At 43.9% G+C, this 14762-nt stretch overlaps 1 protein-coding gene across 6 annotated transcripts in view; it reads right to left on the bottom strand.

The window, feature by feature from the left end:
• Positions 1 to 5128: 5128 nt before the first annotated feature.
• The window catches only part of LOC119174581 (GRAM domain-containing protein 4), a 121604-nt gene continuing 111970 nt past the window's right edge, over positions 5129 to 14762 (bottom strand). For 5 of the 6 annotated variants that reach the window (XM_037425561.2, XM_037425559.2, XM_037425563.2 and 2 more), the window contains 6 exons: positions 13599 to 13777; positions 11910 to 12045; positions 11088 to 11178; positions 8902 to 8983; positions 8255 to 8320; positions 5129 to 6043 (listed from right to left, as the gene is read on the bottom strand). In XM_037425561.2, the coding sequence (XP_037281458.2) occupies positions 5921 to 6043; positions 8255 to 8320; positions 8902 to 8983; positions 11088 to 11178; positions 11910 to 12045; positions 13599 to 13777 (677 nt within the window). In that variant the 3' untranslated portion in view covers positions 5129 to 5920. The remainder of the gene's footprint in view (positions 6044 to 8254; positions 8321 to 8901; positions 8984 to 11087; positions 11179 to 11909; positions 12046 to 13598; positions 13778 to 14762) is intronic. The other variant, XM_037425560.2, reaches the window with a different exon arrangement.

A 14762-nucleotide genomic window follows, 5' to 3' on the forward strand; every position in this document is an offset into this window, starting at 1 on the left:
GGCTTTTTCTTCTTTCTTTTGTTACGTTTTTGTTGGTTGGGGGATTCATTCAAGATGGCTAGTTTTGTGAATATGATTAGTTACGGGTTGTCTCAAGTTATTAGTGCACATTTCGTTGTTAGATTTTTTCTCATGCCCACTTCTTATCAAAGTAATATTGAGATAGAAACTGCATTCTGTGAAAATGCACCCATATTCATAGCTGGCCGTTTTTTATAATATCTGCTCTCAGGATTTTACATGAGTGTTGATATAGTCTCTCTTCATAAATACGATGTTTCGCTATTAACCTTCGACAAAAAATTTGTTTGCTTCATTGTGTAGGTATTTCTTCTTTTTTTTTCAATGGATCAAAATCAAACCATATAAGTAGGCTTGAAAAACTGTTTAATGTAACGTGTTTATATGAATAACAGTACACTAAAGTTTTTATTCAAGCTGTCTGTATACAAGCTTGTCTGTGCATACTTAAAAATTTCGTATAATTTGTAAGCATGGTAAGTGTTAGCGTTGCAATATTATGCTTGCCATTTTTAAGATGTATTGCACTAGCCAGCAATACATTCATGTTTTGGTACTTATGTGGTTAGGAACACTTAACACAGTAGACTAATTATTCAGATATTCGAGTTTTTACATTTCGAAAATATTTGCGAATAGATACATTGTTATTGTTATATTTTGGATATATTAGTTTTTTATTGGTGCATTGATAGTTCTGATAGCGATTTTATGCCTGAGAATTCATGTGCATGGCGTTTTCTTTTAGTGAAACACTTTTGTGACATTTGCGTTATTCCAGGTTTGCTTGCTGGCTAATAGCTTCTGCTTTGGGTTTATTCATTGAAGCGATCTTGCTTTTATTGTATTTGTGGTGTTTGTTACTATGAATTTAGAAAAAGCAATACCTGTTGCTTTCTGTTCATTTGCAGCTCCTGCTTGATGATAAGCTAAAGAATGGAATGTTGGTAAATTGTTTCTTACTGTAGCCGAAAGAAAAAAAATGTCATAAATACGTTCATTCTAATTTTTTTTTTTTGCTGATGCAGTTTTTCATACGTACATCAATTCAGTCTTCTGAAACCCATGCAACTGAGAATGCTTCCCTTTTTATCATATACTTTGTTTGCAATTGAAAATGGACGTAAAGGTGTGCGCGCACTGTTACAGCAGTGCCACTTTTTGTTTGGCCTTTTTTAAACATTTTTGGCTTCGGATAGGGTCACACATGTTGTGATACCAAATATCTTATGATTAGCATTTTTGGTCGGTTTTAAAAGTTAGTGCTATTGTCTTGCATCTACAAATATTCCTTTAACATTTGTGCTAAACAGCACAACAAAGCTGTGGTGCACCTATCTGCAATGTTTATCTGCTATGTTGAGGGAGGCCACCGAAATATTTTTTCTGTAAGATGTCAGAATTTTTTTCGAGACCTTTGTCACGTTGCTGCACCACATCGTTGCTACTAACAACAGCACTGTAGTGAACTTCCACCACCCTTAAGCTCCGCTTAAGTGATCAGTGCTAACTTATTTTTACAGCATTCACTGAACCCAGTTGCAGAGTTTCGCGCGGTTGGTTATTGTATGATCAAAAAAGAAAAAAAAAAAGCTCACGGGCCAAAAATTTTCTGTCGCAATTGTTGAGTGATTTTTGGAACTGTTGCTGTTGATTCTGTGGATACTGTGATATATATACATATATATCTTGGTTGTGCTCTACTGTCATGAAAGTTGAGTCCTAGCTTCGGTTCAGTCAGTCGTAGCTTTTTTATTATTATTATTAATCTTATTATTATTTTGTGATGCAACAAGTAATACGATGCAGTTGACGTTTGTATAGACTATGTTTTAAGTTATGCGTGTTCGCCACACGCTTATGCATTCGTTTTTGTTAGTGTAATGTGATTTCAGTACCTTTCCTTGCTTGCTACCTTGTTGTGCGACGTGTGTAATTGGCGTGAAGTGTTCTGCGTCAATCGCTGTCTTAGTAATTCTCACTTGCTACATGAAAGACCTCGACAGTAATACTTCTGCCCTAATTAAACTACGGACACTTTGCGATAGAATTGGTAATTTCACGGTACCACTTACTGCATTGAAGTACTTACTTTCGTTGCATACATGTTGTTTGCTTTTTTTTTTTTTGCTCTTTTTTTTCATACAGTCACGTCAGTTTTGGGACATGTTGCAAATTTTCCTGCCTCAGCATTGTTTTTCGATTGATTCAGTGTGCGGCAGTAATTCTGTGTTATGGCTGTTGTCTGTCTTGATCTGATAAAAAAAAACTTGTCCAACACTTCTGGAGTCATTTTCTTGGTGTCTATCCGTTTTCCTGCTTCCACATCTCTATTCGAAATGTTCGCTCATTTGCACTCGAGAACTGAGGTTTGTCTACCCAAGCAAGTTTTATGTTTTTTAATGAAAAATATTGGCTTGATGTGTAATATTATTATGAACAAGGTACTTTCTTCTGCCTTGTGAATGCACAACACTTTTTTTTTAAGGCATGCAAAATGTAAAGCTTCATGTGTGAGCGTACTTGCATTTAACTTTACTTGATGATCATAAATAGTACATAAAATTAACTGCACTGTAGTTTTGCGACTCTGCCTTGTTGGTTCTGTGCATGTTGATTTTTAAATTCTTGCAATACATATAGGCTAAACGCAAATTATGTGTTTCATGCGAGCTCGCATGGTGTTACATAGAAGATTCTAGTTTTTAATATGGTGCTGTTTTTTCAGACACTTGTATGATGTCTTCAGAGTTAATGGCTACTCTCCAGCCCCCCCCCCCCCCTTCCTTTTTTGCATACTTCAGTGCACTGCAGATTGATTAAATGGGTTTATTCATTTACTGAGGATGATTGATTTAATTTCATCCTGAAGCATTTTGATTGCATACTTTCATTGAGTGAGGCAATAAAACTTTATCTGAATACCTAGTAAATCATTAAAGATATTGTAGTTGCATTCTTAGGAAGGTAACACAAAGGCTTAATGATGCATTTTCCAGTTGCCCCGCCGCGGTGGTCTAGTGGCTAAGACACTCAGCTGCTGACCTGCAGGTCGCAGGATTGAATCCCGGCTGAGGCGGCTGCATTTTCGATGGAGGCGAACCTGCTGTAGGCCCGTGTGCTCAGATTTAAGTGCACGTTAAAGAACCCCAGGGGGTCGAAATTTCCAGAGCGCTCCACTACAGCGTCTCTCATAATCATATGGTGGTTTTGAGACGTTAAACGCCACATATTAGTCTATCATCAAACGCATCTTCCAGGTGCTGCTTGGTTGCAGTGACAATAACTAGCGGTCAGTTGTTGCTATTTTCTTTGTATTGCAGTAAATGTGTTTCGTATTGTAAACATGTTTAAGCAATTGTATTGTTGAGGACCTTGTAACAAGACGCACTAGCGCACATGCTATCTTGCATGTCAGTTGTTATAGAAATTCAGGTGCTTTGCCACTCACGCTTGCACTGTCATTGTAAACTACTGAGGTGTCAAGCCAACGAGAAAGCAACATTCAGTAGTTTCATGGTGGTTGACTCTCCTTGGTTGAGAACTAACTTTCATAGTAGTGTTGAGTCGGATTGTGTGTAGTTTGAATGCAGTGTTCAAAACACCGTTACCCTGTTTGCTTTGATCTAAGCATACCCTTTGTAGTGAACTGCAGACTCTAGGATATCGAAAAGTATGCCCCGGTGGAACAGTGGCTACGGTGCTCGGCCGCTTACCCAAAGGTTGCGGGTTCGATCTAGGCCACAGCAGTTGCATTTCGATGGAGGCAAAGTGATAGCGGCCCACGTACTGTGCGATGTCAGTGTACGGTAAATAACGCCAGACGGTCGAAATTTCGCGAGCCCTGCACTGGTTACGGCATCTTTCATAGTGGTATGGTAGTTTTGGCGAATGAAACGCCAGATATTATTAGGCTATGAACAACAATGACAGAGATAGACATTTTAAAAATGGGATATTGTATGTACAGCATAATGGAGTTCACCTAGAATTTGTTTAGTGGATAATTGATCTTTTAGGAATGTAAACAAAAATGCAAAAGCTGTTCTTTATTCTGTGGTACATGCTTGCGTGCATTCTTGCAATGTAACCTGCTAGTGACTTTCTACTATATCATTACTACTCATGAGCTTAAAACTTGGAGGAAGACTGATCCATTGCTTACGCTGAGCGAGTGTTCTCTGGTTGCCTAACTTTGGTTGCGAGTACTTTCTGTGGTAGCCTAGCTTTGGTTGTGAGTACTTTGAAAGCCAAAATGTTCAGTTAACCAAAAGCTTCATTAGGAATAAGTGACTTTGCAGTGTCTTAAAATTGTGACAGTTGCATATGAAAGCCTTAAGGTTTTTATTTCTCCCGAGTTGTTTTACTTAGGAGCTTAGCAAGAACGCTCATAACTGTTTCAAACATACTGGTACCGCTGTTTTGCAGCGTTGCTGAACGAACTGTTGTAAAACACGCAATGTTTACTGGCCAATTTGAGTGATCTTTTCACACTGAAAAATCGGTACCAGCTTGAACTATTGCTAATAGTTTCAGAGAGAATAGAAATGCTAAGCGACATTGGCATGTACTGCTTGAGTTGTCGGAGGCTGTGGCAGTAGCTGACTACTAATACGATTGTAGTCTCTGTGACAGTTTCATTTCGCAAAAAGCTTTTCCAAGTGCTCGCAAACTGTTCTTGGAAGTTTTTTTGCTGATCGTGTATGCACATTCAGTGTTTTTACAAGCTTTCTCCTCTGCAATATTTTGCACTATTGAAATCGCCCAAAAGATCAACTTAATTTTTGTTTGTCTTTAACTGATGTTAGAGCATGGACAGGTTGTTTCACGCTTGGGAGAAAACTCTTTGACTGCATTGCAATGTACTCCAGTTTTTCTCCACGTTTGAAACAGCCTACACACTCACCTATTTTCTTTGTGCACAATTCAGCACCAAAAGCTACTGTGGCGACTCTAAAATGGCAGTATAAAATTCAGCCATGTAATATTCAGTAACAAGAATGTTACAGATAACAAACTAAGGCTTGCATTCAAACTGTGCTTTGGCATGCGACCACTGATCTTGGAATGGGGGCGAGTACCTGCCATTGACAAAAGAACGCACATGTTGATGTACAAGTTTATTGCGTTGAATCGTGGAAAAAAAAAAGAAAAAGACAACAGTAGGAAATAAATGACTCAAAATTCAACAACGGAGGTAAAGGCATTTCCTTCCTCGTAAAATAGCTTCAAAACATATATGCCCATTGTTTCTTATAGTAAACGAAGAGATAAAAGGGATGCGGCTCGCGTATCACACATTGCGTTTTGCTCGCGCTGTCACACGTGTCTGGTAAACATCGCTTTTCTTTTTAAAGGACACATTGGCTGCAGACCGAACACTGATGGCCATCCTCTTCACATTCGCAATTGAGAAGGCAAGTTTGTGCATTTACACGAAGAACGGCTGCTCTGGTAGTCTGCCAACATTTCACAACCAACAGTTTTGAAAAATGCGAAACACATGCGAGGAACAACGCACAAAAAAGAAATCTGTGAGTGCATGTGCTTGTAGATTCCTTTGCACAAACGCAAAGGTCTCAAGCTTTTGCAGAGTCTAACCTGGCATGTTTGTATAGTTCCTGCCTAGGCGAAGGTTCTCGTTATTTATGTACATTGTATAATCTCTCTGTTGGCTCATTACGCGGTGCCGGCACTCGCCTCGGCACGACATTCGTAGCTATTTACAACAGCAACTGACTAGGCGATCTACAAACGCAACTCTGCACGGGCTGAAAAGTAAAAAGGCATCTGAGACTTGTGGGTGGTGTCGCAGAGCTTTTGATTATGGCGATGACCATATGTACAAATGGATTTCGTGCGTGGAATGCATGAGCAAGGCCTCGAAGGGGAGAGTTGATTAGCTGGTCTTAGTTTGCAGAAGATCGGCTATGGACGCCCATTTGCAGTTGTTCTGCATCCCCTGTTCGACGATGCTCTTGAATGTTTCGTCTCGGTTTGCGACGGTGCCGAAAGTGTACACCTGCAATAATGACACAAAGCAAACGGTTTACTCATTTTCAACATACACACGCGCATACTTTGTGCAACTCTCATCCGGTCGCATACGCAAAAAACATTGGAAGAATGGTTTGCAATCTTTACAAAAAACAAAATAAAGTGCATGCAAGTAGTCAAGTTATTAATAGCACGTTTGATGCATGACTGCCCCAAACAAACATGGGATTGATTACTTTGGATTTAAAGCACAATTAGGTAAGCCTCAAGGTGCGTGTGGCGACTTATTTCAGCGTTTGTGATGCATAACGCTTGTAATAACTGTCAGTCGCCAAGAAGGAACCACTATAATTTATATCTGGATATGCCTTCTTAGAAGTGGGAATCACACTTTCTGGATAAACTTTGTGTCCTGTAAGCTTTTGCTGCCAGGCGAAGATAATATAAATGTTTTGATCAAGGACGCCAGACTTGGTTTAATGATTGATTGATTTGTGGTGTTTAACGTCACAAAACCACCATATGATTATAAGAGACGCCGCAGTGGAGGGCTCCGGAAATTTCGACCACCCGGGGTTCTTTAACGTGCACCCAAATCTGAGCACACGGGCCTACAACATTTCCGCCTCCATCGGAAATGCAGCCGCCGCAGCCGGGATGTGATCCCGCGACCTGCAAGTCAGCAGCCGAGTACCTTAGCCACTAGACCACCGCGGCGGGGCGATCCCCCAGACTTGGTTTAAACTTCTAGTCCGCTGAGGATTGAAATCCTGGTTTTTTACCAAATTCAACCTTTTCATATATATATAAATGTTAGCTTGGTTTTGAAACTAGGTAACTACGAATTACCGTAAAGCTTTTTCTGTGCTTTATAAAAGATGAATTTGATGCTTGCTTGGTTAGCTACTCATCAGCATTCGGTCAGATATGCTCTTAAAAAAAAAACTGGGCACAGCGTACACTAAAGGCGCAAGGCTAAAGGCACAGCGGAGCTGATGCCGAGTTCCAATCGAGCCCAGCACAATCGCCTCTCGCCGTTTAGGCCATGTTGCGTCGTCGACTACATTAAAAGGCTTGCCCCACTTTTTGAGCATGGTCGGAAAATTCTGCCAATCGGTTGCGAAGGCTTCTGAGAAGCATGTGAGCCAATCGTAGAACAGCACGTAGCCCGGAATTTACAATTCTCAAAATTGGCCAGAAATATTTTTCGTTTATCTACAAATGATGCTACAGGCGGCAAATGACCACGCTATAAACCCAATGCTCATGGCTATGGGCGGATTTGAGCGTTGTGATCTGTATATTTACCGCTGCCGCCGTAAGATGGCGCAGCGTGTCCTCTCCCTCGGTCGCGTCCCCACTAAAAGTTAGCCGCACGTTCGAAGTAAGAAAGTGCTTAAGGTAGTAAATCACTCATGGCGTAACTTCTTTCCCCTATGCCATCCATCACTAACTAGTTTCTAGCGCGCTCGTCAAGACGAGAAAAGAGAGAAGGCGCTTACAGCGTGCTACAAATCCCTGTAACTCCGCTGGTACAAGATGTATTCTAAAGAATGACACTCGATTCGTGAAACAATAAACTTCCGCAAAGAAGCTGTTCAAAGATTACCCCGGAAGATGCTGCAGGGCTCCTTTACTGCAGTCTCGCTTCGCAGCGTGCCGTGATTCTCGGTAAGCGGCTTTCCCAGAGAACACCTAGCTTTCCGCCGTCGGTACGAACCTCCTTCGATATCTCCATGTCTGCGTCTGGCATCGCGCGCCGCCGCCACGCCTATGACGTCACGTCTGGCGCGGCCGAGCGGTTGCGCGCAGTGTCCAGGCAGGCGAGCTAGTTAGTGGCGTAGTAGTGTATGGGGTAGCTTAAACTTCCTTGGGGGTAGCGAACCAGGCGCGCAGCTGGTAACCGGTTGCTAAGCTATGCACGGTGGCGAATTCGAAACGCTTCCATTTTATTTCCTTTTTAGAGTTGGTAGATTATGCAATAATCATATCAGGTGTTTATCCTCCCATAAGTAGGATGTGATTATAAGAGACGTTTCGGTGGAGAACCCCGGAAATTTTGACCCTTTGGGGCTCTTTAACGTGCACCTAAATCAAAGTACACGTGCCTCCGGAATACAGCTCCGCTGTTAAAAACCCTACTGATAGAACAACGTGACTAATTGCTTACGCGCAGTGTTGTGCTAAACATTACATTAACAGGACAGAATGTACTGTGCCTAGAGAAGCTACTTACTTCGCCGCTCTTCATTGTCACGATGAGGGAAGTTCCATCGCCGGATATCCACGATGTTGGCTTTCCCTGAAATACAGTGGACAGAGGTTCATTACCATCAACCTGGAACTGTACCACTATACAAATAGCGTCACTCCTGCGGCGAGGAATGCTTCAAATGTCGTGAAATGCGCAAAGGAGAGAGAGGAAACTACTGATGGCGACGCCGCCTAGAAGTTCCGACGTCAGATCGCAGTGATGCCATAGATTTTTACGACGCCTGTTACAAAGTGAATTAGTTCTGCAGCTGTTGGGGGTATAGCTGGGCAAGTTTAAGGGTGACATTATTGGGCTAATGGTGATCAACTGCGAAAACAAAGAACTCAATTATGTGACGTCACACTGATATGTATCTGCTGGGGTTTGGAGTGAAATTCCGAAATGAGACTTTGACATTGTTGGTACATTACAATTTACTGCAAATGAGGCTAACCGGACCTTGTTTTTTACCAATGAACCTATGATCGGGATGCTCGTGGCAGTAGAGTACAAGAACTCATCAGTATGGACGTATTCATTTCTGCACTTAAGTCTCTCTTTGAGCATGGTTATTGCAGCAGTGTCTTGTCGAATGAGGGTTGATACATATTTGTGTAGGGACGACTCACCTTTTCGAGCTTCGAAATCTGCGAGAGGTGAATGGTGAAATTCTTGGGATGCTGCGTCTTGTACCGCAGAAAAAGCAGGTAGCTGCATTAAAAAAAAAAAGATGCAGACACGTTAGCAAACTCTCTGAGTTTTAAAATGTGTCATATAGTAAGTTTCGCGCCTGCATTACTTTGTGCATGGTGGTTGCAGATTTTTCGGGAGCAAAATGTAAGCTCACTTATTTTGTATTCTATGCACTTCATGTATTTTTCTTTCCAAAGGTGAAAGAAAATCAATATAGGAAAGGCAGCCGTGCAGTGGCGTAGTTACGAAGTGGCACACCAGGACTACCCCCCCCCCCCCCCCAAAAAAAAACGAACGTTTTTTTTTTTTTTTTTCCATGGCGTACATAGAGCAAAATGACAATTTGCCTGTTATCCTCGCTCCCGCCCCCCACCGAAAAAAAAAATTCTGCCGCGTATTAAACACGTAACTTTTCAAATTTTTATATTTCAAGTTGGTGCATGCATTGCAGGCATGGTAAAACTCGGCCGTTTTTCTTAGAGTCAACATTATTGCGTTCTAAGTGATACACAGGGGGCGTAGCTGACTGTCACCCGAGTAAATTGAAACGGAACATATGGCGCACGCGAGGATAAGGCACTGTTCGATGGAATCTAGCCTTCGTCAAACTTCTTGTAACGCCTCATATTCGTATTTACGCTACTCGGTGTTTTCATGGCGCTCTCCTTCACAAACGGCTGGAAACCATGTGTAGCCGTATACGTATGACGTATGCGCTTCGACCATGACATCGATGGAGGTGCCAGTTAGTGAAACGCTATGGTTGTGGTAGGGCACTTGGTAACCGTTGACGGTTTGCTTCGCTAGGTTACTTCTAGAGGCCTTCCCTCGTTGTACGCCACGCGTACGGCTGCAAACTCTGTTCTTTTGCAGCTAGTGTCACTGGCACATTCCTCTGCGGGCCCTGCGTTCACCGGGCGTTCAACATACCGCGAGCGCTCCATAGGTCACTTCGTGACAGGAGGTTGTTAACCGTCGCTGCTTTCGGAGCTTGTCCATACACCTGATAACCGGAGGTTGCTTTTTTCAATGAAACCACTGTTGTGATGAACCACTGGTTGTTGTTTTTTTTTTCGATGAAAATGATGTTTAGTGTCCGACTATTAGCTATACGCCGGTTGAAAAGAAAAATGGCCTATGGCAGGTACTACACATTTTGAATCACCGTTGTTTCCTCGTCGCAAGAAAATCACGTCTTTCCAGCGAGACGATGTTCTGGCCGGACGCTGCGTCCGTCAAAAGCGTTCCAGATGATGTGATACCATATAGTCCTACAATGCTATCGAAGACGCTGCCGGTACTAATTTTTGCCTTTGATGGCTAACGAAGCTCAGGAGTGGGCTTCCTCTTATAAAGTGTGTTGTTGCGGAGAAGCAAACTTAGGGAAACTTTTTTAAGTACAATTGCGCAAGAACGTTTACGGCCACTTTTACTTTTTTGTTGGAAGGAAGAGGGGGGGGGGGTGCAACTACAATATTTAGGACACCGTGAGTGACATCGGGGCAGTTTGACCAAATGTTTGCTGCAAACACAGACGCGCGTGCAGTTCCTGCACAGGACTGCTACAACGGTAAAATATTTGAAGTTTAAATGCACTACCTTTCTCACTGAAGACAAATCGTGAAATTTGCGCAGGTGAGCTTTTCGCTCTTATTGTGGTCGCCAAAAGCACTAGGCTACGGCTGGCTAACGTTGAACCCTGTGCACCCTAATGGCTGTATTTGCACGTTGCGAGCGGTGACGCGTTTGAAGCTGATATGGATCCACGGCATTTCCTCCTCGAAGGCGCACAGGCTTGCACTAATGGGTAACGCACTTCGGGCTTACGTCATGAGCCGGACGGCCCGTGACCCCGCCTTCAGAGAACATAGACGGGTCCGTGAGTGGGACTATTTCTTTAGTCGCGGAGGTGACTAGGCATGCCGTGCTTCGGTGGTCTGGGCGAGGCCTCTTCAGAATTCTTGAGTTATATGAGACTATCGAGTGACCCAACACATGATGCTCTTTTTAGTGATATCACATTCAATGAGAACCTCGCAGCAAAAATATTGTAAGCTTTTCTGGTGGTTTAACAGCGCAACAGTACAGGTAGCACTAACGCAGTTCACAACTTCATACTCACTGGTCTGTCAAGTAGAGGCGACCGTTGCGGAACGCTGAGGTGAGAGAACGCTCCTTCTTGACCAGCGTGCACTTCCTGCCTTGTTCCCAGCCTGAAATAGATCGAGAGAGAGATTAACTTTGAATGCATACATCGTCACGCCTGTTGAGAATTCATTGGTTCGCGAGAGAGAGATAGAAATAGAGAGGAAAGGCAGTGAAGTCAACCAAGCTTGGCTTGGTTGGAAAACCATGCACGAGTCGACGAGCTGATGATGCGTCCTCTTGTAAAAAGTGCTGTTACTGTAGCCTAATGAAAACAAACAAAAAGAGACATACACAGAAAAGTGGGTAGTTGACATGCATGGATGGGTGGTGTAACCTTAATGATTCCCAAAAAATAACCCTTTTTTTATTTTTCGTATTACCCCTTTTTTACGTAGTCTAAAACTCTCCGTGAGTCCTCCTTTTAGGTTTTAAGGTTTGGATTGTTCGAATGTGTTCATTGCGCATAGAACACACAGAGCTGGAGCCAATCGCAAACGCCGCTATATAGAGCCCTGTCCAATCAGTACACGCTGAAATGGACATTCCAACTAATCAATTGACTCCTAGAGGACCGTATACCCTTGACTATACTCTGAAGCAGTTGGGCTTCGTTCCTCTATTATCGCGGTCCATCACTTCGTCCACCGCATTTCCCGACTCTTAACTATACCCTGTAAGTGAAGCGACACAGCAGCGTGTGCTCATTATAAGTTGTGTGAGAGAGAGAGAGAGAGAGGGGGGGGGGGAAGAGAGAAAATAATTCTGAGCTGAAGAACGCGCCCGCAGTATAACGTACCCGGCAGGCACATCTCCGAAGTGGGTATGTCGAAGATGCTGCTGAGAACTTCGTCGATGTCGTCACCACGGAAGGAGAGGGGCGACTGGGACCGACTTTCGCTCGCGTTGTTGTTGATCGTTATCAGGGGCGGTTGCTGCACAGAAAATCAGCCCTCATTACAAACCCCCCCCCCCAAAAATACTCCTAAGCTTAGTCGATCTCAGGCCGTGTCCCTCCGTCTTTTGCAGGCGGAGTCTTACACCAATCCGTTAACGTTAACGCTAACAATAGATGTCCCGCATGAAATAAATCCGCCATGCTAAAGCACATCATGGTTGACAGTCGAAATTCTACCCAAAAAATCAGAACGGGGGAGTGGCGAGAACTCCTCACAAGTTCCACGTTCGACCCAACTCACGGCCATCCGGCGGGCCCGTGAGGTAGCTGATAGGCTGAGCCTGTCTGCTCCGACGTGGGCCTAAATCTGTGAGCGTGACATCATCGCGCCCTGCTGGACCAAATAAAGGTTGCTTTCATACATTCATTCCACGTTGCAAAGCTTCTCGTGAGTGACTGACACATAGCAGGCACGATTCTGGAACCGCGAAAGATGCCGTGGGCCAGTGGAAGGCCATATTTTGTTTTGAGAACTTTGAAAATTTTATTTTGCGCTTGCCGCTGCACCGTTCTCGCTCCAATTTCGCACAAAGAGCGCATCTTATTACTCTCGTTGTTTTCAGTCGACTAGCTTCTAATAAATGAAAGTAAAACTTTTTTTGTTTATTTATGGAGATGCTATAGGTCCTGCCAACATGGCGTTAGCATGTTTGTCGCTGCGTTCCGGAAGCTCAAAAGGCTCAAAGCGCCAACATTTACGGAATTCCGCATCACGGTCGTCGTATCTATACCGGGACTGCCACTCGGATTATTATTCATACTGAGTGCCGCTAAAATCTGATGGCGTTCGGAGTAAATATGGCGTGCCTGGTTCCCCTCGGTTACATTGTTATACTCGGCGACAACTTTTCTTGGCCCTGAAGGGGAAGCTACGGAGGCGGAGCTTCTGCACGTGTAGCACTACGCGAAGTATAGTCCGTTTTGGCGCGCGTCTCGTAACGCTGTGGAAAGTGACGGGGGCGCACCATCAGCGTTTCAAAGACGTCGCTTAGCGTTTGAGGTGTACGTAAAAAGGCGGGACTTCCTGGCGCGTTCAAAAATCCGAAGTCAGAACGAATAAATAAAATTAAATACGACTATCTCAATGGTGGGAGCTGCGTCCTGTCTCAAATAGCTCCACATAGAAAATAAAGGGGGAACTTCTGTATATCACGGTGAACATACGGGCGCCGTTGTGTAACTACATTCACTGGCGGTAGGATGACCGCGATTGGGCTCTGCTATAGCCTTCGCCCCAAAGCCCGGACCTTTTTAATGGAGAAGAGGATTTACTCCTTTCTGGGCTGTTGCACGAGAGTACGAAAGCCAACTTCACAGCCTCGGCAGTGAATTTCTTTGGGGGACTCGCGTGCTAACAACAGCCCAGAGAGGACTATACGGCGGCACCCAGAAAGCTTTGAATGAAAAGGTCTATAGCTGAGAAGTTCTCACGTCGGACTGAACGCCGCCGAAATCTGACGGCGTTCGGAACCGATACAGCGTTTCTGTTTGCGCCTCCTTTAGAGTCAATTGGGTGAGGATCGTGCTTACGTCCGACTTCTTCTTAGACAGCTTCTCCTTCTTCTTGTTCTGGCGCGCCTGCTTCTCGATCTCGGGCCCCGTGGGCAACTCGTTCCACAGGATCCACGCCAGGTCGTACTTGGCGCGCACGCGCGGGAACCGCACGAACACGTAGTCCAGGACGAAGGCCTTCAGAACCAGGCCCGTACCTGCACAGGACAACGAGGCATTAGTATGCACGAGTCTTGTCAAGTTAAGGATAAAGGAGTGTTTCAAGTGGTAGGGCATACAGCTGTGACGCTACAAATAATCCCAAGGAATACAAATAAGCAAAGCTCAGATGAGTTTTCTCAGTTGTAACAATGTTGTCGGAGAGCGAAGGAAAAGATGCAAACAACTTGGGAGAACTTGGCCACCTTAAACACACACAACAGAAAAGTAGCAGTTAACAACAAAAGAGAGAGGTAGAAAATGTGCCGCACATTTTACGTGTTATACAGTCATTCAGCCGACGTGAGAGGTTAGAGGACCACCAGGCCTGACAAAAATTTCCACCAATTAGCGACTGCATTTGGTCGAACTGCACAGTAAACGTGTCGATAGCAGGCTTTAGAACATAATAATTCGTGGGATTTCAATTTGACGTCACCAAACCACGATATGACTTTGAGAGACGTTGCAGAAGAGGGCTTCGAATTTTTTTACCACCTGAGGGTCTTTAACGGGCGCTTTAATTCGGGCCTCTAGAATATCGATTCTATAGAAACGCGGCCGGCGTTCGATCCTACGACCTTCGGGTTATAGCAGTCAACCACCATAGACCACCGCGGTGGTATAGACTTTACAACAGGCCGGAAATCTAAACTCGGGGCAGCCTGCTGAAAAGCCGGGAATATTCAGGTTTTCATTGAGTCTCACTGTCCCTAAGCATCTGACGCTGACTGTAGATGTGCGAATTGTACACGTTTAGTGGTACTGTTTTAAAATATTTGTTCATATTTCACTCAAGTTCTGCCCCGAATTTTTCCTGCCTACAATAAATCAGTAGGAATGTTATATGCTATAGAGCTTCGGAAATACTGTTGCAAGGCGTTATCCGGTTTTATGCATGGAACGTTCTCTGAGCCACGCGCGCCTTTATTATGCAAACGCATACGCGACACATGATCGCAACGATTTTCATTTCAGCATATC

The sequence above is a fragment of the Rhipicephalus microplus genome, chromosome 5 (genome assembly GCF_043290135.1).
Source record: "Rhipicephalus microplus isolate Deutch F79 chromosome 5, USDA_Rmic, whole genome shotgun sequence".
NCBI lineage: Eukaryota > Metazoa > Arthropoda > Arachnida > Ixodida > Ixodidae > Rhipicephalus > Rhipicephalus microplus.